The sequence below is a fragment of the Hippopotamus amphibius genome, chromosome 1, assembly GCF_030028045.1.
Source record: "Hippopotamus amphibius kiboko isolate mHipAmp2 chromosome 1, mHipAmp2.hap2, whole genome shotgun sequence".
Classification (NCBI taxonomy): Eukaryota; Metazoa; Chordata; class Mammalia; order Artiodactyla; family Hippopotamidae; genus Hippopotamus; species Hippopotamus amphibius.
Genome location: NC_080186.1, coordinates 144,321,081 through 144,345,105, shown reverse-complemented (window position 1 = coordinate 144,345,105; position 24,025 = coordinate 144,321,081). Strand labels below are relative to the sequence as shown.

The 24,025-nt window shown below is 44.2% G+C and overlaps 1 protein-coding gene across 8 annotated transcripts in view; it reads right to left on the bottom strand.

Annotated features, from left to right (window-relative positions):
* Positions 1-7,100: 7,100 nt before the first annotated feature.
* The window catches only part of EBF1 (EBF transcription factor 1), a 383,593-nt gene continuing 366,668 nt past the window's right edge, over positions 7,101-24,025 (bottom strand). For 3 of the 8 annotated variants that reach the window (XM_057729986.1, XM_057730006.1, XM_057730013.1), the window contains exons 13-16: positions 23,176-23,353; positions 22,347-22,526; positions 18,456-18,650; positions 7,898-10,288 (exon numbers count right to left, since the gene is read on the bottom strand). In XM_057729986.1, the coding sequence (XP_057585969.1) occupies positions 10,257-10,288; positions 18,456-18,650; positions 22,347-22,526; positions 23,176-23,353 (585 nt within the window). In that variant the 3' untranslated portion in view covers positions 7,898-10,256. Of the gene's footprint in view, positions 7,499-7,860; positions 10,289-18,065; positions 18,134-18,455; positions 18,651-22,346; positions 22,527-23,175; positions 23,354-24,025 lie in introns of those variants that run through there. The other 5 variants (XM_057730020.1, XM_057730030.1, XM_057730039.1 and 2 more) reach the window with 3 other exon arrangements.

Genomic DNA, 24,025 nt, shown 5'->3' with positions numbered 1-24,025 from the left:
CTTTTCTGTCTGGAGCTCACTGGTACCTACTGTGGTACCAAAGTATAATGATTAGTGGGATCTTCGTTTTGCTTGTGCTTATGACAAACATCAGCCACAAATCATCCTTCGGTTTGATTTGGGAGCTGTTGGGATAGTTTTCTCTTGTTAAAGGAGGAACCCTTTCTTTGAGGTGGCCCTTTGGATGACAGGGATACTATAATGTTAGCTTTTAAGAAGTAGGAAGGACTCGTAAGAATTCTTTTTAAATCAAGCATATCCATCATAATGTTGCATATAATATCAAGAAAGAGGAAACAACCTAATGTTTATCAGTTTGAGATCAGTTACACATATTATGATATATCTATCTATATCTATCACCTATGTGTCTCTATCATCCATCCATCTACCTATCTATCTATCTGTCTATCTATCTATCTATCTATCTATCTATCTATCTATCTATCTATCTATCTACCCATCCATCCACACACACACACACACACACACACACACACACACACTGGAATCACAATGTCTAATAGTGACAGAGTGGCTAATATGTTCCAGGCACTGAATGATAACTCATTATGTAGCTTATTTAACATCATCTTCTTAGATACCTTTGAAGATAGATACTCTTATTGCCAAGTCTTTTTAATAGATGAGAAGCTGAGGATTAGAAATTTTGAGTGACTTCTTTTTTTTGAAGTCATTTTCAGTATATACTGATTATTGGATTAATTCATTACCTAGATAGACTAACTGTTGTGCCCATACATCTTAAATAGATGGCCTTCAAGGTCCAGTGGGGACCCTCTGTCCTCACGCAAAGTTGGTAGGCAGTTCAGTTTTAGTTAAGGACAATTACACTCCTGTTTCATGACCATTATAGAATTTAGCAAACATATGTTTATACAGTTAATGGAATACCACCTCTTGTAAAAGTAAGCCCCCAGCAAGGGAATGTCAGGTGCCTTGGTACCATCTCCTTGGTTTTCCTGAACATGGGGGTATTCCATAGCGTTCTGTGCTTGTGGGAAAAAGTGGGAGCTCAGTGTTGGCCTTTTCAGTTGAGCACTTTGGGCCATGGTGGTTTCCAGGGCATAAAGTGTAGGGTAGGAATGTTTGCCTTTGAGTTATAAAGAGCAATATTGGGGATCCCTAACCTTTCATCTGGTTTCAGCTGCTTTTAAAAGGATTAAAGAAAAGTTAACCGCATCCCTGGAATCCCATGCCATAAATCCATGGGACAGGCAGGGGTAAGGGTAAGGAGAAAGACAGGGTCTCCCCGGAGGCGCACTGGAATAACAGAGGCACAGCTCTGCTCGAAAAGCTGCCGGTGGACGAATGCTGGTCAGGACTGTTGCACAGATAGAGATGAAGGAAACCATGTTGGAAGGCAGAGAAAAAAGGGACCTGACAGAGGAGGAGATGAACTGAGAAGGAGGAGCCTTCTGTAGGAATGGCACTAGTCCCCCATTCTAGGTTACCTGCTGCTTCCGTTAGGAGTGCTGTCTCCACACCCCCTGGCTTTGCCCTACTGACTCCTGCTCCTTCAGATCTTCTCTCAAATATGAGCAGCCTCCCTATTCTTGCCCCTCAAAGTATAACACATCGAACGTTATTATCAAGGAAGTGTTTATGGACTTTCCCCTCCCCCAGCTTGCCAAAGGGAATCATGTTTGGCCAGTCCAATACCTCCCCTTTCCCAAGCACTGCTAAAGAGGAAAGATTTTCTTGTTGGAAGGAAGACAATGCAATGAGAGAAAGAAAATAATGCATTGAGAGAGATGGGAAAAGTGAGAAGGTAAAAAGAAAAATCATACAATTTCAGAATAGGCTTTTGTCAGACAGATTGAGAAAAGTAGTGTCTGAGTAAGGTGAGGAGTAGGGAAAAGGATGGCAGAAGAAAGAGAGTGTTAGTATTGCTGCGGCCTTTACATTTAGGTTCTTTTTAATGGCTTTTAAGGGATTTGAATAAGGAATCCATTTCTTTTTAATTAAATGTGGGTGTTGAAGTAGGCTTGAATGTGTGCAGAGATAGAGCCCCGTGCTTGCTCAGATATATTAGGGTTACGGCAGCATTTATCACAGTGTGAAATGATGTTCCTGTGATACTTTAATTCATACCTGTATCCTCTTTAGGCAGTAACGGGTGAAAGAAATGGGTCTATTTAAGATATAATCACATGAAAATATGCTCAACATCACTAATCATTAGAGAAATGCAAGTCACAGCCACAATGAGGTATCACCTCATACCGGTCAGAATGGCCATCATCAAAACATCTAGAGACAATAAATGTTGGAGAGGGTGTGGAGAAAAGGGAACTCCCCTGTACTGTTGGTGGGAATGTAAGCTGGTACAGCCACTATGGAAAACAGTTTGGAGGTTCCTTAAAAAACTACAAATAGAACTACCATATGATCCAGTAATCCCACTCCTGGGCATATACCCAGAGAAAACCATAATCCAAAAAGAAACATGTACTGTAATGTTCATTGCAGCACTATTTACAATAGCCAGGACATGGAAGCAACCTAAATGCCCATCAACAGATGAACGGATAAAGAAGATGTGACATATATATACAATGGAATACTACTCAGCCATAAAAAAGGAATGAAATGGAGCTATATGTAATGAGGTGGATAGACCTAGAGTCTGTCATACAGAGTGAAGTAAGCCAGAAGGAGAAAAACAAATACTGTATGCTAATTCATATACATGGAATCTAAAAAAATAAATAAATAAATGGTACTGATGAACTCAGTGACAAGGCAAGAATAAGGATGCAAGTGCACAGAATGGACTGGAGGACACAGGGTTGGGGGTGTGGGGGGCGAAGGGGAAGCTGGGACGAAGTGAGAGAGTAGCATAGACATAGACACACTACCAACTGTAAAATAGACAGCTAGTGGGAAGTTGCTGTATAACAAAGGGAGATCAACTCGATGATGAGTGATGCCTTAGAGGGCCAGGACAGGGAGTCATGGGAGGGAGGGGATATGGGGATATATGTATAAATACAGCTGATACACTTTGGTGTACCTCAAAAGCTGGTACAAGAGTGTAAAACAATTATATTCCAATAAAGAGCTTAAAAAAAAAAGATATAATCAAGCCCCAGCCCTTACCACAGAGAAGGTCCATGGTAAGAATATATTGAATAGACATGTGTGAGAGAAGGCGTGGGTATTGGTTCTAATTCATTTCTCCTTGCTCTCCCTCATTTTATGGCGATGACTTTCCTGGCAGAATCCCACCCAAATCTATGTTATTGAATGAATCAGCTTCAATGGGACTCCCTCCTTTTTGTTGACATTTTGTCAACTCTTTTGTAGAGTACTGGATTCTCTTTATAGCATAATTCCCTGTGCAAGATATTTCCTGCAGAGAGTCAACTCTCGGGCTTGTGGTTCTCTCCAGAGCTTGGAATGTTCCTTCTTAATATAGAATGTGGAAATTCTACAATCAGTGGGAAAAAAGTATGCCAAGTAGATAAAAATCAGTCCCACTGTAGCATAACTCTCCAGAGAGAAGAGATAAAACTGCTTGATGCTTAAGTTAAAAAAAAAAAAGTAGCAAAATATTTCCAGTTCCAGAAACTGAATTTCATTCCTGATGCAAATATAGAAGCCTCTGGAGAAGAGGATCATACTTGGAAGAGGGAAGGAAAGCAAAGGGAGCAGTAGAAAGGGATTTCACCATCAAGTTCCATAGCTAAATAGCAGGAAAACAGCCCAAATAGAGAAATCAGCCATTTCTTTAATAGCAGTTGCCTCAGTCAGAAAACTGAGTTTTATCTTGACTTCTTCCTCTGCCTCAATCCCCACATTGCATCAATCACCAAATCCTAGTGCTTCTATCTACTAAATATTTTTTCTTTTGGGATGTACTTGACATTTACCATTCTGTAAGTTTAAGGTGTGCAACATGGTAATTGCAATATGGTTATCAACATAGCACTAGCTAACACCTCCATCACATCACGTAATCATTTTATTTTGTGGTGAGAACATTTAAGACCTAGTCTCTTAGCAACTTTGAAGTATACAGTACAGTATTGTTGACTATAATCACAATGCTAAATATGTCTAATCCTACCCATTTTCCTCCTTTCCATTCTTCTAGTCCAAGCTACACGTTTTTTGCCTCCAGCTATGGCAATGGCCTCCTAATTGTTCTCTTTCCCCTGTGCCTCTCTCCAATTCATTCTCTAGGTAACTAACAGGACACTTGTAAAATATATGTTTGATCCCTTGTTTACAATGCTTAAGACTCCCTACTATTCAACACTGCAGCAAACATCTTTTATAATACAATATCCATATTGTAATATGGATAATAAGAGAATAGAGATGAAAAAGAAAAGACAGACACAGACGCATATTTAGAGAGGACTTGCTACAAAACGGAGCAGAAAGATGATGGGCAGACTGAAAGCAAAGTGAGGTCAAAGAGATTTTTTTTTTCTCTAAGAGGGGATAATATGTGTAGGCCGGTTAGATAGTAATATTGAGGAAGAAGAAATTGAGATGTTGGAGGGAGAGGATGGTAATTCAGGAGCAACATTCTTGAGAAGGTGAGTGATTTGGAGCCTACTAGGGCAGGCATGGCCACAAGCACGGTGTGCTGGAAAGAGTTTACTTCTCTGGACGTGTATTTTAAAATGAACTTTTTGATGAGGGTGTTTTGGCAAGGCAAAAGGAGACCTTTTTAAAAAACTCATCTGTATATTTAACATTGAACATGGCTACTGTAGGATATAGTTTTTTCACAATTATATATTCCATTTCCCCATACACCTATTCCTTTCAATTAATTTAATGTTGTTTTTCTCATATAGCCAGCTCCAGAGGCATTGAGCATGGCCTTCCATACCCTGCTCTCCCTTATCTGCCTGGAGAGCATCTATTTGCACCACTCAGGCAGGCCCTTCTTTGCAGCCTTCCTGACCTAGCACTAGGACCCTCAAATCAAGCTGGGTGAACATCTTCTTTAGTAACTTGTCTTTTGGCCAGAAGTTCCAAACTGACATTCTTAGAGGCTCATGAACCTTTTTTTTTCTGTTCAGTTTTTTTTTTTTTTTTCCCAATGCAATGTTTTGAAAGCACTATTTTTGGATTAGATGACAACATTTTAAAAATGAGAACTTCACACTAAAAAAAAAATTGATAATATATCTGACATTCTTGAAAAATGAAAGATGGGCATCATTGAGGCCACATTCCCACGTGGGAACAACCACCTGGAGCAAGCGAGGTGTTCCTTGTCTGTTTTTACCCTGGCTCACCCACTTCAAGGTTTACCAGCACAGTCCCTGTGGACAAATAGGGGGCATTGAGTTTATGAGCTGTGCTTGAGACCCTAAGGCTGGAACTATGACTGGTTTGTCTAGTGCTTCCTAGCATCTAGCACAGTGCCAAGCACATAGCAGGTCCCCAGTACGTGTTCTGAGTTGAACTTCCCAAGCTCCACAGGGCCATCTTGCATATCTGCATACTCTACAGACGCAGCCTTTCTGTTCTTGAGGGGGCCATATCCACGCCCAAAGCCCAGATCCTTACATCTGCCCTCTTTCTCTCTGCTTAAGGTGCCTACCCTGCCTGCTTACCTCATCCTTCACACCTCAGCTGAAGTGTCACTTTCTCTGGAAACCTTCCCCAACCCGTCAGGTTAAATCAGATCCCACTGTGATACACTTTCAGAGCATCCTAGACTTCTTCTTCATCGCCATTATCGGTATGTCAATGTCGACTGGTACGGTTACTTAATGTCGCCTTGCCTCACTCAACTGTAATATCCATAAGGGCAGGACCAGTGCTGCAGTACTTATTAGAGCATGCGCCAGGCCTCACCTGGTGCCGGATGCACAATAAACCCTCCAGGTCGACATGAATGAATGAACGCTTCCAGGAAACAGGCCTTAAGGAAAGTAGAAACCAGCATGTAGAGGTGTGGATGTCTATCTTATTCTGTGGAGCATTGTGACATGACGGTCTTGCCCTAAACATTCTAAACTGCTTGAGTATAGAGTTGTCTTGTCTGAGATTATGAGTGTCCTGAGGGCAGTGGCTCCATGCTCATTTTTTTTTATCTCCTGCATCTAATACAGAGACCCGCATGTAATACAGAATTCCAAAAATGTATATTGAATGACCAAACTAATCAACATAGACTTCTCTTTAAGAAGAAGATGGTAGCCTCTCCCCTTATTAACTTATTCATTGCACTCTTTCATTACCTCAGATTGGGCTGTATTCCAGAGCAAAAGTGTATCAGCAATGCCCACCACAAATGATCATGATGGTGGTTGTAGGACAAACTATTAGTTCTGGTCATCAAGTTTCTGTTGGTCCACGGCCGATTTGCTGAGTTCTCAAGGCATTTTACAAGCCTCATTAACCTTATCATGTCCAATAATTGCAAAAGTAGGGAAAGCATTGAATGTGCAATTGCAAAGACTTATGATGATGATGGAACTTAAAGGGAAACAGTTTTACAGGAGTAGCTACCTACTGGCTGTTTGTGGAATGTTTGACTCCAGATAAATTTGGTTTTAGCCAACAGGAAAAGTGTCTTATCCACATGGGATTTAAAACTATAGATCACAGAAGGTTCTGTGTTCACACATGCCTCCTCATCAACGAGCCAGGGCACATAATTAATTGACCAGAAGTCTCACTGGGATTAATTAGCAGCTGTATGTGAAGAGCTTGGTTCAGACTTGCACCACGGAGGAGGATGGTTTTCCAGAGTGGCCAGATCCTGGATTCATAGTTCAATCACTTCAGGGGGGGATCTCATTTCTTGCCTAGTGTAATCTTAGGGGCTCTTGGCTCTTCCTTGGGCCAGTATGGGCACTGTGCGTCTGGCTGCTGCCAGCAGAGGGCAGCAGTACGCTGTGTGTGTTTAATTTGCATCCCAGATTAGCAAATCCCCAAGGACTGACAAAGAGGGAAAGTGGGTGTCCCAGGACTACTCTTGCTGCTTTTCTGTGGGTGTCAACACTGGCCTGAGTACTTGCAAACACAGACCTTTTACATTATGTGGGATTCGGGCTCATCCGCCATAGAGAAATGAACACACAACGAGGAGCTGCCATCACAGACAGGAAGTAACTTTAATTAAATATTGTGAAAGTTGAAAAGTTTTTACAGCTTGAATGTTTGCAAAAAAAAAAAAAAATTATAACAATCTCTACAGTAGTTAGGTTCTCTAACAATTGAACTGTACAGTGTGTGTCTATTCCAAAAGTTTGATAGGAAGGTGAAAGGTTAGGTTTAGAGATGACTTCGTTAAGCTGCATCCTAGTACAATGTGAGGCCAGGGCATGTTCTGCAATCCAGTCATCCAGAAGCTGTATTTTCCCCCCCAAACTGAAATCTTAATTGAATTCTCTATTTTGTCGTCTTCTTAAAGCCATATTCTGTAATTAGGGGAACATCTTTTACTTGTAAATGTTGTGTGTAGAGGAAAGAGGGTCAGAGGGCCTGAACGTCTTTTCATCTAATCAATATAAAAAGAGGCAACAAAACACAAATTATACACATTTTAAAGGCTCTTTGGACTTTCAAGAAAAATTGTAACCACTACACATGGCTGACAATGGGTGGCGTTTGTTGTCAGGGTCTGAGCCGGACACCTCACCGGCTGACCGGGGTCCTTCACAAACAGTTAAGGGGCTCACCAGACAAAATATGGCTTTAAATTGTACACATCTTCAGGCCAGCGCTTACCACACGAATTCAGACCACCTTTCTGAGTACCGAGAAGCAATGCGTCCACTTTGCTTACATTTTCCAGTTTTATTATTATTATTCATCATTATTATTATTTCTCACCAAGAAAAGTCAGCTTTCCTCCCCTCCCTTCCCTCCCACAACACCCCTCCCCCACCCGGCCCAACCCATAAAAATCGCACTCTGACAGTCTAGTGAAAACCATGGCAAAATCCATATGGGGGCATGCACAGTTGCAGCATTGTTGTAAGTTTCTTGCTCTACTAGAAAAGGTACATTGTCTTAAGGTAACAAAACAGTTCTTTTGTGCTTTTCAATTTCTTTGTTTTTTTTTCTTTTTTTCTTTTTCTTTTTTCTTAGAATGTTAGTGATGACTGACAGTTCTAGTGCACAGTTACAATGTACAAGTGAAATGAATATGATTTGCATTGTTAAGGCATCCAATCTGCTGGTTTATATTTATGTGAAAGACAGAGGAAATATACAAGCAGACTTAGGAAAGAAAGTATGTTCATTGATTTCTATGAAGTTTCTCCCCGGAATTTAATGCACAAAATGCATCACTCCAAAGGGAGAGGTTCCATGCATATTAATAGAGTAAAACAGCATTAGGGTTTTCTTCTGTAAGCTTCCAAAGCAAAGGATACATTTTTTTTAATCTACAGAACTAAATGCTACAAGAATAATATGCTACTATTTTTTGCCATATATTGGAAAAACTTCTTAACTTACAAATAATACAAAAATAGACAATGGCTTTTGGGTGAAAATTAAAAAAAAAAAATGAAGCATGGTTGAAAACAATACTAAAAATAACTATAAATGAAATGTTTAAAAATCACATTGAAACAGCTAATATACCTATAGGTGACCAAACAAATACGCACTTTTCACATAGCAAACATACACAATAAAATAAACTGGGAGTCGGAGGAAAAGGAGGAAGGGGAAAGCAATGTACAAATTCCAAAGATAAATACATTATTTATATGGATATCTTACAAAATCCCCTTTAAAACAAAAAGCCTTTTAGTTAACTTTGCAAGTATGTGCAAGCTAAAGGTAGTGAGCTTTTTTTTCTTTGCAAAATATGCAGTAAAATCTTTTGTGATATTGAAAAACCGTCTTAAGACATTAAAATGTATAAATAGAACAACAACTTTGGCAAAAAATCACAAAAAATCTACAGTATTTATAACTACATACAAAAACACAAAAGCAAAGGAAAAAAATATCAGGCAAATGCATCCTCAGAGCTTTGCTGCATCTTTGCTATTAATTCCTATTTTTAAGAACACTTCCCAGATAACAAGGGCAAAAATTCCCATCGAACAGAAAACTATGTTTTGGAGGTCTCAACCTTCTTCTCCTTTCTCCCAGTTTCCTTTTATTCTTAATTCCAAAGCACTTAACCTGTCGTTTCAATCTACTATGTTACAAATGGTAAGGGTCGACTGATAGAGGCGCTATCTCAGATGGGAAATCTGAAATACCTGCCACGTTGCTTTTGTCAGCTTTTGAAGGATTGGTTTGAAGTCAGCATTTAGGATGAGTAAACTTTAGCCTTGTAAATGGCAGAGCAGAAGTGGGATTTTGGCTTGATAACTGGAGGGCATAATGTGGAATTCTGTGCCTGACCCTGTTCCACTGACGTCTCAAAGGAGATTCTCACACAGCACGTGAGCCACCAAGCTCTCGAGAGGCCATCGGCTTCAGAAGAAGTTGACATAAGCAAAAGAGAGAGTGCTATCAGGTTTAAGTACGCAGTTTTAACATCTGTCTAGAGGCACTGGATTTTTGAGTAGAAGGGGAACATGTGATCACTTACATCACTTTTTAACTTTCCAGGCTGCATTTATTTACACAGTTACTTAAGACAACAATACAAAAGAGAGAAATAAGTTTGCACTGCTAAGGGGTGGCATGTTAAGTTAGATATTGGAAATGCACTGTCCGAGTAACTACCACTTGATATGCTTTAAGGCGCAAAAGCCGACCCTTAGTTTTCTAAAAAATCTAACTGGCATTCCTATTCTGTCCCATACAAGCTTTTTTTTTTTTTTCCTCTTTTTTCTTTTTTAACTTTTTTGTAAATATCACCACTTCATTCTCCTTTTACACAGCTTTAAAAACATCATAAATTAAAACATGGAGTCTTATTTATAGTGTCCCTTGTTTACAGCTTTACGGTTTATAAAAGACAAATGACTGCAGAGTTAAGCTTAAAAAAAGAGAGAGAAAGAAAGAGAGAGAAAGAAAATGCAGATTTGCTTTTCTCAACACAGAATAAATATATCCGCCCAAGGATTTGGGAGGTACAACTGTAAGCAACACCCTGCGTGAGCAGGTCCCTTCCAATTTCAGTATTTGCAAGGTTGGTGATATTGTTTGTTTAAAAATCTGCAGTTATTGTCATTCCTCTTAAAAAGGCCTGAGTTAAAAGTTCCACTCTGGGACTTGTATCAGATTACTTTCTGTAGCAGAATCCAACCTCTTCATTAATAAAATTCTTGAAGGCAATTCTTTCACATCGGAGGAACAATCATGCCAGATATAGCTGTGGAAAGAGAAGACAAGAGTCAATGGTTTTGCATCCAAACGTCTCACTGAAAGAGGAGGGAAAAAAAAAAAAAAAAAAGATGGGAAAAAACACCCACACACCACTATGTTGGTTGAATATTAGCCACAAATGTGCTTTCTCATCTTCCCTGGAAGGCGTTTTTCTTATAAAATATACATGTACTTTATTAAGGATGATAGTATATCAGCGTGTGTATGTGTCTTTAATAGAACAGAAGATCCTAAACATCCCTCCAAATCTGATTTCAATTTTAAAACATAACTGGAAAGTCACATAGTTTGAATACTGCTGGGAAAGTTGCAGCCCCAGAGCTTGCAAAACAGTGAGAATTTTCAATTTGTCCATCTTTCTTTCCCTCCCCTTCACTTCCAAAACATAAAATACAAAACTGGCCTACCGTCACAGCCAGCAGGTTCTACCAAAAACCATGGCTCTTCCTGTGCTGTGTAAGAGCACAAGGAGGGAGGATCAGAGCAGCAATCTGAGGGCCTCCACGTCGGTCCTTGGGCCTGGGAGAAGGGGAGACTAACTCCAGGAGGCACTGCTCACTGGAGGATGAGGAGGCAGGATGTCTTCTATGCCACTGCCTCCCTCAAGGTTTCTGGAATGGTCTGACCAAGTCCCTAGAAAATTGTAGCCTAGGAAAGCTGGAGAGAGCGCTTGCAAAGCGTTGTCAGGAGCCTGCACGCAGTTGCATTCAGAAGAGCATGGGCTCCGACAGCGTTCTGCTTCTGGCTTTTCTGCTGGCTGAGTAAGTCCCCCAGAGATGGTTACTTGTCTCCCTGACCCTGTGTGCCTCCTCAGCTAGAAATGCGGTGTATCGGTATTTGCAAGGGCCGTGGTATTGTTAGGGCTGTTGGAGAGTTAAATAAAACAACCAACGTGACGTGCTTAGCCCGGATCAGCTCCTAGTAAAGACCTAATAGAGGTGGGCTGCTGTGATTTTTAACTTCTGCTGCTACATCTAAGCGGTGTGGCCTGGTGCGAACTGCTTAACTTCTCTGGGTTTGTGTTTCCTTATATCAACTAGGTACCATCTGATATGGAACACTTTACACGGTGGGGTATGAGGAATAAAGGGATGAGCGCAGCATTCAGGATGGCAGCTTTGAAATATGTGGAGATGAGAACAGTGCTTACATTAGAAGCAAGAGGCAGCCATCTTTGGCTCCAAATGATGGCTTAGCATCCTGTGAGGCAGAGAGAGGAAGTCATTGCTTTCTTTTTGTTGGCAATTCTAAATTTAAATTAATGTCCTTGTCAGTGGTGACTGCATCTAGGAAGTGACCCTCTAAATTTCCCAATTCTCATGTCTGCAAGAATGTGCCTTTTTTTTCTTTAAGCGAGCCCCAGCTACCACAAATCCTGCCATAGACACAGGAAGGCCAGGTGAGGCTCTGAGCCCTGTGGGCCCCACATTCCTCTGCTTCCCCTCCCCCACCCCCGACATTTCAGATTCAATTAAAAAAAAAGTATTTTGCCAAACACTTTTTCCGTTAATTTTTAAACCCATCTGTATTCACAAGGAAATTTAATCCACATGTTTCTGATTCATTTACACGTAAATCATCCAAATGTTGTTTTGCAAGAGCCGTTTTGCAGTCCAAAAGCTCCTGGAGTCTTTTTCGTAAGCCCTCATAAGCCATTTTTCTTAGAAACAGGAAGTGTCTCTTGCCAAATGCAGACCAACTTAAACCCCCAAAGATTTGGGATCCATTGGAAATGCAGTCCCCCTAAGAGGCAAGGGAGCCCTAGATTTGACCGAAATGGGGGGCTGGGTATTTCAAGCCAAGCCTTGAGAATGCAAGATGCTGTAGCTCCAAAGGCAAGGGATGGGCTGGGGGCGGGGGTAAGAGGGTCTCTGCAGTGTGACAGCTCAGCATGGTTCTGCCTCCCTAAGGATCTTCTCCTCCAGGCTGGAGGTGGGTCCAGGCCTTTCTGTGGGAGTGCTAAGCCTCTGACAAAAGAAGTGTGTCTCCTTATGCCTTCCGCCAAAATCTCTGTGTGCCTGGCATTAGAGGGCAGTCTCCTGGGCTGATCATCAGGCAGTGTCAATATGATAGAAAGCAAAGCAGAAAACGGACAAATTTCCTGCTAATTCGGTCCGTGGACCCAGCCAAAATTTATCAACTAGGCCCTAAAAAAAAAATCAGGATTTTTTTTTTTTTTTTTAATTCTAGATGATCAGAATTTTTTTTTTTAAAAAAAGATCTACTCAGTGTTCTGGTACCTGAATAGTATGTTAGATCAATTAGATTACAATTCTATTGGGCTACATTAAAAGCTATAAAGCAAAGCTAACTGATGTGCTGCTAGTCTAGAGTAACCACCTCCTAGTCTGGAACACAGGAGGTAAAAACTAGCACCTCGAAAACCCAGGCTGGAATCATAAGTGAGCAAGGTGCCCTCCGTGGGGACTCAGGTGCTTGGCCAGGTCTGCCTTCTGTAGGGTGGGTGGCACTCTAAACGCTCTCCCAATGCTGCCGTGTGGGGAATGCCTGCTCACATCTTTTGAATTACTTCCAGAGAAGGTGGAGAGGTGAATTTTTTGAGATAAAATAGTCCAGCTTATATGTGTTAGCAAAAAGTTAAAATTAAAACCAAATAAACAAACATACATATCTGGGGGTGTCTAGGGCTGGCTGTGGTCGGCCCCCACTTTCCTACCTTTCTTTTGTTGGCTCTCAGATTCCTCTGAGGGTCTAACGGAAACCAGGGAACCTCTCTCCCAAAGAAGGCCCAGAGGTACTTACACCCAGAATTTTGCACATAACATCAGTTGGGTACAGCTCCCTAAGTCTCATCTGTCACTTCCTAAACACCAGATGCAGAACCCTTACTGATAAGTAGATTTTGGGGAAGGAGCCCTGTCGGTGGCCTCTGAGTTTAGGCACCTCTGAAATGGCCATCTAATAAAGAAACCTCATTGCATGACTGCAGGGAACCTCCCAGAATGTCAGAAGCTGTTTTTCTCGTATCCGTGCTGTAATCCTGAAGATTACTTATGTGGGTGAGAGGGATGGGTGTTTGAGGTTTAGAATGTTCCAGGAATGCTACTGGCACACAGACTTGGCCAAGTGAGGCCCGTGAAGATTTCCATGCGGACACGGGACAATCTCGGAGAGTAACGTGTGCCAGGACATCACAAGGCATCACGAGACCAAGGTGGCTCTGCCACTCCCCTGGCAGCCGGGTGAGCACGTTCCCTGACCAAAGCTCAGAAAACTAGTGGCTTGAGAGGCAATGTGGTTTTTTGGTTTGATAAGAACAAAGACAAAATGGAAAGTTTTGCCGAGCTGAGAGAGTCTGGAGCAGGAGGGTGGAATGTGGTCTTCCTCGAACCACCATATGTGTGAGAATGAAGAGCTAATCAGGAACAGAATGGGGGGAAGAGCTTGCACAGACTGGACACGTGCATCGAGCAAAAGACAATTCCAGGAGATTTGCTACCAGACTCTGGAGAGTTGGGTGGGGCTGGCCAGGCTGCGCTTCAACGAGGTGGGGAAACTAAAAAATCACTCTGGCCTTTTGCTTTTCATACTTCATGGCAGAGACTGTCTGGAACATGTTTAGAGTTTAAAATCCCCACAGTGGGGGCAGGTCTAATGGCATGGTGACAGCATTCTTGGGGCTGCCTGTCTCTTGATGAATGAAGTACTTTGAGACCTGAAGTGTCATGGAATCCATGCTGTAGGGGCACAGCTTTAGGAGAAAGGAAAGGATGTCTCCAGGACAATAGCTGAGTGTACAAGGTGACTCGGGTCTTTGGGCTCGGAAAACAGATACACTTGGGGAGTCTAAGATCAAGACTGATCAGTGACGTTATCTAGGTAAGAATGGAAGGAGATTTCTGTTTTTAATCTTTTTTTCTCTTTCTAATCTTTAAATCCAAAATATATCTGCATTTTCCTAAGATTTTCATGAGATGTTCATTGGTCTTAATGTTCTGAAAAGTGTTCTTTGGGCAAACAAGTGTACAAAACTAAATGGGAGCCTCTTTTTTTCTTAACCGCAGGGTGTCTCAGAGCCTTTAGTTAAACTGGAGCGCATTGTGACTCCCAGACAGTGATGCAGTAAGCACCATTTTCTATGTTTGTTTGACCATAACATTTTCATTTTTTTTTTAACAGAACATCTAAGGGACTGTAGAAGTACTGAGATAGGGTTGCTTTGTCCTAAAAAATTTCTCAGACGAATGGTAAATTGTCAAAGATTTTATCTACCTGGGAGAGAAAACCAGTTGGAATCACAGTAGAAACTGCGAATCTTAAAGTAGAAAGAATGTAGCTTCTGACTCCCAGGTAAGCACTTCCTTCTTCAACCTGCTCCCAGCGGCTTACTGGCTACCACATATGACTCAGGCTCAGGTTATCCTTAATCCTTCTGCTTAAAATGCCCCTTCCTCATCTCCCTGGGCCCAAATCCTACTTGCCCTTCATCCAGGTCCAGTCCAAAGGCAACCTTCTCCACTAGGCTGTTCTGAATTCTCCCTAAACTTTCCCTCCTCTGAACTTCCACAGCTGGGTACCCAGCCTCTCCCCGACAGATCTGTTTTCTTTCCTGTGGTGTTGTGTTTCCCCTAACACAGGAAAAGCTTTTAAGGTCAGCATTTTCTGGTTCACATGGTCCTAGCCCAGTGGCTTGAATGTGACCATTCAGTTTAGCATAGGGGCCTACATAGTAGTCAGTCAGCCTGGGATTTAACCAGGCTCCCTCAATGTGCTAGCTATGTAACTCTGGATGAGCCATCTTGGCTCTGCCTCAGTTTCTGCATCTGTACAATGGGGACAACAAACAACCTACATCTAAGGCTGGTTGGAAGGAACACGTGAGACAACGCAGCAGCCAGGCTGGGAAGAAGCCACCCCTCCCATGTTAGCAGCTGTGACCACTGTCATCATCCCGTGAGACTGCAGTGAGTATCTTTTGGAGAATAAATGTGTGCTGTCACCAGAGGAGGCTGAGAAAGGGCTGCTGGGGACAAGGGCCTCTAAGGAGTTGGCTAAAAAAAAAAAAAAAGAATGATGGACAATTAGCAGAGTGGGAGTAGTTGGAGGTAAATAGACCTTTAAAACACTTAAAACAGCCTAAATGTGTCACCTCTAATCTTGTTTATATGGTCAATTTGCTTAACCAACTCTTCCTTCATCACTTGCCCTGTCTTAATGATCACACTTCTGAACGAGGTGGGTCCAGTGAAGCAGGTGTTACTGTAACAGTGAAGAGGAGGAGGAGGAGGAGGAACCCAACACTTCAGAGATTCTCCCCCTCGATTCTATAACCCACCCGTCATTCTTTTTTTTTATAGAAGTGGGATTTAGAACGCTGAAGAAGTCATTCTTCAGTTACGGGTCTAGGAGCTGCTGTCAGAATGTCACTTAGGCCCCAAGCAAGAACTCCCTGAACACCATGGTACACCGGACCCAAGTCTGCAGGAACAGCGTGCAGAGGACAGATGTGTGGTCCCAGGTGTATGGGCCCTGCCTGGGGAGTGGATGGTGGGGAGTGGAGTGGGCAGGAAGGAGGACAGCTTCCAAGATGGTGTCAGTTAACGTGACTTTTTCTACTCACACCCCCTGTGCTGCCACCCCCCCCCAGAACTAGGGACGTTTTCTACACGACAGTACCGGCAAAACAAACACCACCGGAAAGCACCTCCAGGACACATGCTCAACTAGAAGGAAAGGGCAGTGTCATCCACAACAGTAAATGCAGCACCAAGCGTGTCCCTGAGTCACACCCCAGACCCTCCCCCACTGTGCGCTGTGCGTTAGAAACGTAATGGGGATGTGGGCTGCTGATCAGAAGCGGGCAGCAGTCTCTGGACTTGTAGAATCTGCCCAGACTTGGGTTAGAAACGCCCTGGGGGTGACAAATGCACAAACTTTCTGTATGTCCCTGTCTTGATGCCATTTCATCATTACTTAAGCGTACACACACACGCACAAGCCTACACCACCAGAAGTTCCCTAAATCCAGGAGGTTCTAAAATGCGGGCTGAGTCCCTATTTTCAGTCCCTTCCTGCTCCCTCCTTGGTCCACTCGGCCTCGCAGAAGGGCTGCCCACTTCAGTCACTGCTGACCAGTGGTGCACCTGCTGACCCTCCAAGAGCCGTGGGTCTCTTCTTCTCAAGCGCCACCCCTCCACGGCTGATTACAAACCCCGTTACACCTTCTTCCTGACGTCAAGTCTATGTTTAACAAGGGTTGTGATTGGCAGCTCGACAATGGTAGATTTCTCCTTTCCATATGTTTCATCCTCATTTAAACCCATTGTAAGTTACGTTCTCTTAAGCCTTATGTCCTCGGTTTGCCGGCTGGAGGTCTAGTGAGGGTGACAAAGCATTATTTTTAGCTGAAAAAGAGACTTGCGTGAATGCGTGGCTCCCCTTTATGGAATGGGCATTTCCTATCACAAATAATATTGCGTGAAATATTGTTCCACAGTCCCGTTATCTTCCTCTTGGCTCGAAGATGGCTTTGCTGGTGTACGTTTCAGGGAGGGGCAGGTGCACTGACCTTGGCTGTGCCGGGCAGACTGGCCAGCAGGTCTCTGAGCAGTGCTTTGCTCAGCCCTTATGGAGTCAGAAAGGCATAGGAAGTAGGAGCTCAGCTTCAGGAGTCAATCACACAGATGTGGTTCAGTGTTGGCTCCATCACTACCAGATATGTGACCCTGAGCAAACTGGGCCTTAATTTCCCCATCTATATAATGGGAACAGTACCAACCTCACAGGGTCTTCGGGAGAATGGATGTAAGGTTACATCAGTGTAACGTGTCCTGTACAGAGTATGTGTATAGAAGTATAAATAGACACAAATATAAGAAACAGGGCTGCCCTCCTGACTCCTCGACCTCCATGACTGAGCTCCATCAGTGAAGATGGGCAAACTGGCCGCTGCAGGAGGGCTCCATGGGGCGCTGGGTAGGCTAGGGGTTAGGGCACAGGCCCTGAGGGTTTATATGCATCCCCACGGTTTCTGGCTATGCCTAGGGGCAGGTGTTTACTCTGCTTATGCCTCAGTTTTATCCTCTGTGCAATGGAGATCATCACTGTCCTCGTGTCTTCAGGAAATTTGTGAGGATTAAATAAGGTAAAGCAGGCTCGGTGCTTAGCACTGCCAGGGCTCCAGGGGTGCCAGCTGAGGATTTTATTGATCTTACTTCCCTGCCAGCTGCCTTAGGAATCCTGGATACATCCTGTTTACCTGCTCTGAATAGTGAAGTGCTTGGAAGATAGAGGAAGGAGATGAATTTTCGAGCCTGAGTTTGAAGCCTGCCTCTGCCACACACCGCTGTCGGAAGTCAAGCCATCCCACAACCTAGCTCATCTTTCGCTTTCTCGTCTGTAATGTAGGGGCTCTGAGTGCCGATCACACCATCCCGCTGTGGGGAAGGAAGGAGGTCGTGCAGGTCAACATCACAACACAGGGCCAGCGCCTAAGGCAAGTGTAAGAGATGGTGGGCCCCTTTTAAAAGGTTGGGTTTTTTCTCAGTGAATAGAACAGTCACCTTAAATCTTGGTGACTCTGTTATTTTCCATATCCCATGAGAGGAGGAAATCAAACAATTTTAACATGAACCAGAGTCCTCTAGTGGCACTTTGGGGTTTCTGGTTCCCAGTAGCAAGCCTGGGGTCTTTGGTCTAAGATGCTATAACCTCAGGGCTCTGGCTGGGCCAACGCACCCCCTCCCCATTATCAGCCCCACAGAATGTTCATGCTGACACAGGCAACAGGAAGGGAACCTACTTCAGGAGAAGGCCAGTCCCGGGAGAGACCCTGCAGTGGAGAACTTGCTAGAGTCCACAAAAGACTGATCTGATTATGGCGACCACAGGGAATGAGAGAGGAGAGAGAAACGATGGCATTAGTCAGTGGAAACAGTATTCTCAAGCAAATCCCAGGCCTGAGCAGAATTACTGGAGGTGGAAAGAGAACTGCTCAGGCAACTCCAGCAGAGGAGGGATGCGGCGGGCCAGGGGTCAGGGGCCAGGGCCGACACAAAGGAACAGAAGACATGAGGCTGGACAGAAGCAGGCAGGCCCGGGGCCGATCCCCTCGCAACAGTGGTGCATCTGCTTCAGGCCCTGGGAAGGTGAGTCAGGGCGTCTGGTTGGCCCGGGTGCGGCCTGGGGCTTACCTTGCAGGCTGTTCCCGTTGGTGCTGGTGCAGGTGGGAGGCGGGGAGGTCTGGGGTCTGACGACAGGTGCAAAAGCACTCTTCTGTTTCACGGCTGAGACCATGTTGGCTGGTGAGAAGGAGAAGATGCCGGAGGAGCTGCTGCAGTTGGAGGGGAGGCTTGTGGAGGAGGCCATGGTGGGGCTGGATGGCACAACTGAGGGACAATGGGAAAAGAGAATCAGCGCCTCTCCTGGCATCCTGACACAAAGCAGGCCAGCTCCGACCCTGATGCCCACCCTGCTCAGGCTACCCTTCTAGCACAGGCCTTCCCTGGACTCTCAGGGTCTTGCCTGCTGTCATCATTTGGAACTTGGCATGTATTTCCTTTTGTTGTAGGCTGACGGTGTACTAGAGCATCCCATGCCAGGAAACAAGAGTGCTCTTAAAAGGGGTAGAGGGGCACTCAACGGTGAGTATGGCCAACTGTGGGGAGGCAAAGAAGGGAAACCAAAGAAGGCTTCATGGAGGAGGTGTCAGGGGAAGCATTCCAGGTAGGGCCTAAACTAAGGTTCTAGCAAAGGGTCTGGGGGTACACGAGACAGGAGGAGGCCAGCCTGAGAGGGTATGGTAACCAGTGGAAGGAGAGGTCTGAGGAAGGAGAGTGAGTCAAAAGCAATACCAGGATTCCAGCTTAAGGCACTGGCAGATGTTGGTGTCTATGTGTCCCCTGTCTCCCCCTGAAGCTACAGCCTCCTGAAGGATATTAATGCCCCGCAACATAAACAGAGGTAGGTAGGGGGCCAGGTGATCAACAGTCTGCCACGTGAAACATGTGTGAATAATGCGGGACTACAAGTCGAAGTTCCAAATTCTCGCTATCCCCCGCGGAGCTGTACGGAGATGTGTGTGAACTCATAAGCAGCAGGATCGGGCCTTATGTAAATACTCACAGTCTGGGAGTGGTGGGGACGTAGATTATCAACGATGGGAGATCTCTGGTGGTTCAGAGAGAGAGAAAACCTAGCTGCTTAGGGACATGAAAGAGTTTGGTCGATGCACGTTCTCTACCAACCGCAGTCCTCTCCGCCTGGCCTTTCATCTCTCTCGCTAGTTGCTAATAATCTCAGGTCACTTTAGGAGACAGATTTTGCGCACATGAAAGCTCTCTACACTCAGGACTGGTGCCATCACACACTCACCTCCCATTTCCTCCATCTCCTGGGGAAAAGTATGAATCCTGTCCAATGATTTTCAAGCACTTAATTCAAATTCTAGGCACTTCCTGCTTGTGTATTAGTTTTCACATTATATAATAGACATTATATATTGCTTTAACCTGCAAGAATCTTCACATCTTTTTCATCTATGTCATTGGCCATGCGAGCTTAAATTGGGACCTATTACATCCTTTTGACACCTGAGCAAACCAAGCAAGCTGAGACTCAGAAAACAGTCCCGTGACTTGCCCCGGGGCCATAGCCGGAAGGTGAGTGAGGCCAGGAACCAAACCCAAATGCAGTGCTCTTCCTACTAGGCTCCCCTGCGAAGCAAACAGATTGTCAGGGCACAGGCCCCTACCCATGAGCACACCAGAGTCCAAAGTGCCGATTAGGTGGCCTCCCCCTCGGCCTGCTGGCTTTGGAAAGTTAGCGAAGTGGTTATCCAATCGGTCACAGACAGCAACTGCCATCGGGGGAAATGACCCCTTGTAACCAGCCCTCAGCACGGCACAGTCCACATGCACTGGATGCTTTATGGAGCAGAACACAGAGCCGCCACCCTCAGAATTTTCACAAACGTTTTCTAAACTGTAGTTTTTCTTTTAATGAGACCAGCATTTTTATACATCTCTTAGGATTTGTAAATGTGAAAATACACTCAAGAATAACACCCATTTAAATTGCAAAACTCCTGCACTGGAGGTTTGATTTTTAAATATTCGTAGACTTGAAATCCTGCTGGTTCACTGAGGAAGGCAATTAATCTCGTTGGCAAATGCGATCATTATGTGTATTTAGAGGTGGGGAGTCGGGGGGGGGGGGGGGGGCGTTAACAGAGAAAGGGGTGAAATATAGTCAAGCAGTTCCATTTGTTATAACATTATTAGTTATCAGCCACCACACCAGAAAGTGTGTTCACCAGTGGAATGTCTTATTTTATTTTTTATTCTGTTTGGAATTTTTCAACACGAGTGGTTTATGAATAATTAAATATTATGGAGGCAAAAATTCAAATCAGCTGGGCTTTGTGTTTATTGTTTTATTTGCATTTATGCAGATAAAACCGTCCCATCTGAGAGCCTATTTGAGAATTTAATACTATATTTGTGAGCACTGAGGAAATCAATTAATGGAAATTAAATGTTCGAAGTTTCTCAGTCTGACAAATGCAATCTCAGGCTCAAGTCACTGGGCGGCACAGGCTTGGGAAGACAGAGCAATCCAAGCCCCTAAATTGAATTGCTACCATATAGCAATTAGGTTATTGATTTAATTAAGAATGCCACCTTTTAATTTTCAGGTCATGATTGAAACATTTTCTGATTGAGTAGAAGGGAGAACACTGAAATGATAGATCTGTGAGAAACAATTTTTTGATGAATCAAAATTTAATGGGACACTGTCCCCAAACACTGATGCTTGAGCAGACAGACGTAATTATTATTAGGGGGAATTTTAAATGTTCGACAAGCTGCTGATTCCAAACAGATCAAGTAAAAATAAAGAAATATGGAGATTTAGCACACGCTGAGCCTACAAATCTACCCAGAAGGTCAACGGCCCTAAGTATTACTTTCAGAAACAACTTCTCGCAAAGGCTGAGGATGATCTTTCAGCAGCCTAGCACACTGCACATTTCCCGTATCAGAGAAGGCATCGTTTTTAGTGTTTTTAGCCGAGACTCTCCTTTTAAAAATCATGACCGTTCTTTAACAATACAGCTTCTATCATCCCACAAAATTCTAAGAGTTTACATATTTTATACACCGGAAGAGCCACCCACACTGTCCAAGATGAACTTGGTTTTCCATGTAAAAGTCCTCAGAGGGCAATCAAGAGATTGTGGAAACACAGCTATGACATTCTATATGTAAAGATGCCAGTTCCCTGAGGTTCTTGAGATGCAATCTAAACACTGCACAAAAAAATCCTTTAAGCTAAGCTTCTTTAAGACAGGGACAAGGCACCAAAGAACAAATTCTTGTGTATTTTTTTTTTTCACCATGCCAAATTTTTGGAAAAAATAAAGTGTATTTTTTTATTTAAATATTCAGTTTTGGTTTTTTCTTTGTACACATCAAACAAAAAGGGGGACAAATTCCAAGCATTAAAAAAATAAAGGGGAGATTTTAAGTTTTGGATAGTTGTTACTATGCTATAGTACCAGCACCACTTAATATTATCAATATTCTACCATTATGATTAGTACCTAGATTTATTGAATGCATCTCCCATGGGCCAAGCATCAGGACAAGCTCATTTCATGCATTATTTTATCCAAGTCTCACAACAACCGTATGGGAGCAAGTGCTGGTTCCTTCCCCATTTTACAGATAAGAACACTGAGGTTTAGAGAGGAGATGAACCTGCCCAGGGCCACCAGTCAGTACCTGGTAGAAGAAAGAGTCAAACCCAACTCCATCTGACTGGAAACTTGGGTTCTTGCAATGACATCACACTGCTGTTTTGGTCGCAGCCAAGTTCTGTTAGGGAGACGGGGGAGGACGGTGAGCAGGAAGGGCAGAGATTCCTGCTGGAGACAATGCTGCCTTTGATCCCATCACCTGGGTCCACACCTGGCAGGGCGGAGGCTCTCAGACCGAGGAGACCTGCACCGTGGGCCACGCAGCACAAGGCCCAGTTCTTGGAGCAAAAATGTGCAGAGACACAGGACACACATCTCTACTTACTGGCATAGGGCGAGTTGGCAGCGGAGCCGTTGAGGAAGGTCGGGGAGCCGCCCAAATTGGACATGGCGGCAGTGCCGTACCCGTTCATGCTCGTGGTGACCGAGTTATAGTTGGTCTGCTGGGGCGTGGTGCTCGGCACATACCCATGTGGTGACACGCTGCTTGAGTTGCGGGTGAAACCTGAGGGGTGGGGCAGAACCAAGCATGAGGGTGGCATTCTCGTGGGTGGCGGATGCGGAAGGCTCCGGGAAAGGAAGATCTCTGTTTCTTGCCCCCTCACCACATCCCAGAAGGAGCCGGGTGATTCATGGGTGGGTTGGTGGTGCTAGCTCCGTGATTAAAATGGGAAGCCAGCGAAAGACACATTTCTTAGGAGACCATAAATACTTAGCGGGCCTGTGAGCAGTGGCAATGCAGGGCCTATAAACTATCATTCTGGAACAGAAATAAATCCCAATCGAAGAGATGTACCCTGGAGGTACCCAGTTCCTACTCCCTGGGCAAGGATGATGTACTTTGGCCCCTCCAGAACTTTAATTCCAACCCTCCTTGTGATCTGTCCTTCATGGTTTACAGTGAAAAGTCAGATGGAGAGATGGCTAAATGTGTGCATCCTCTCTAGCCCCTCCACCAGAGTACCAGACATGATGACTAGAACCAAAATGCTACAATAATAGCTGACACACACAGACGAGGAATCTCCCCTTTTGGGGAAAAAAAAAGAATTTTTAAAAATAAACATTGTTTTGTGCCAAATAAATGGGGTGGGGTAGCTTGAGGTTGAGAACGGGCAGGGGAACGGGGAGGAGGAAGAGTGGGGGCTCCTGACCCTGATTGGTCGCCTGCGACGCCTCGGAGACATTCACGGCCAGTTGTCCACTGAAGGAGTTCACGCCCATCATTCCCGCGTGGACCGAGGTGTTAGTGAGGGCCGGGAGCTGGCTGTGGTTGCGAGGGACACTGTACAGGGCCTCTGCGATGTCAGCCGCTCTCTTCAGAATAATCTCCTGAAGAGTAACAGGAACATCCCCGTTAGCTGCCCAATCACATTCCCAGGAATACCATGTTCCAAGTGTTTACCACAGGCCGGGCCCAGGGTTTTCCATGGTCAACTGCACTAACGTCTGCAACCCTCTCAGCACACCTGTGTGCTCAGTCTCATCATCAGCACGCCCATACCACAGATGGGGCAACTGAGGCTCAGAGAGGGGAAGACCTCACTTCAGGACACTTACCTATTTAAGGACAGAGATGGGCTGCGTAACCCTGTTCGTCTGACTTTGAAAGCCCATTACCTCAGCCAGTCCCCCACACTACCTTGCAGTACAGGACAGCCACCTGGGGCGTTCCTTTCCCACCAGTAACACAGAGAACTCTGGGGTCTCTCTCTCTCTCTCTCTCTCTCTCTCACACGGCCTGCAACTCATCTCCCCAAATGAAGTTAAGGGCAAGTTTACATGATGACCTGTGTCCTTGAGTATTAATGGGACTGTGTCCCTTGGACATTGATTAAAGTGACACAAGAAAGGAAGGAGGATTTCTCAGACTCGTAGTTTCCTGAGCAAGTTGAATCAGATACATGGAGTTGCTGTACGAAATAGAAGCAGACAATATTCAGGCCTCATTATACTTTTAAGGAGAAGAAATTAAACCCCCTCTCCCTCCTAAATTTTCTTGAA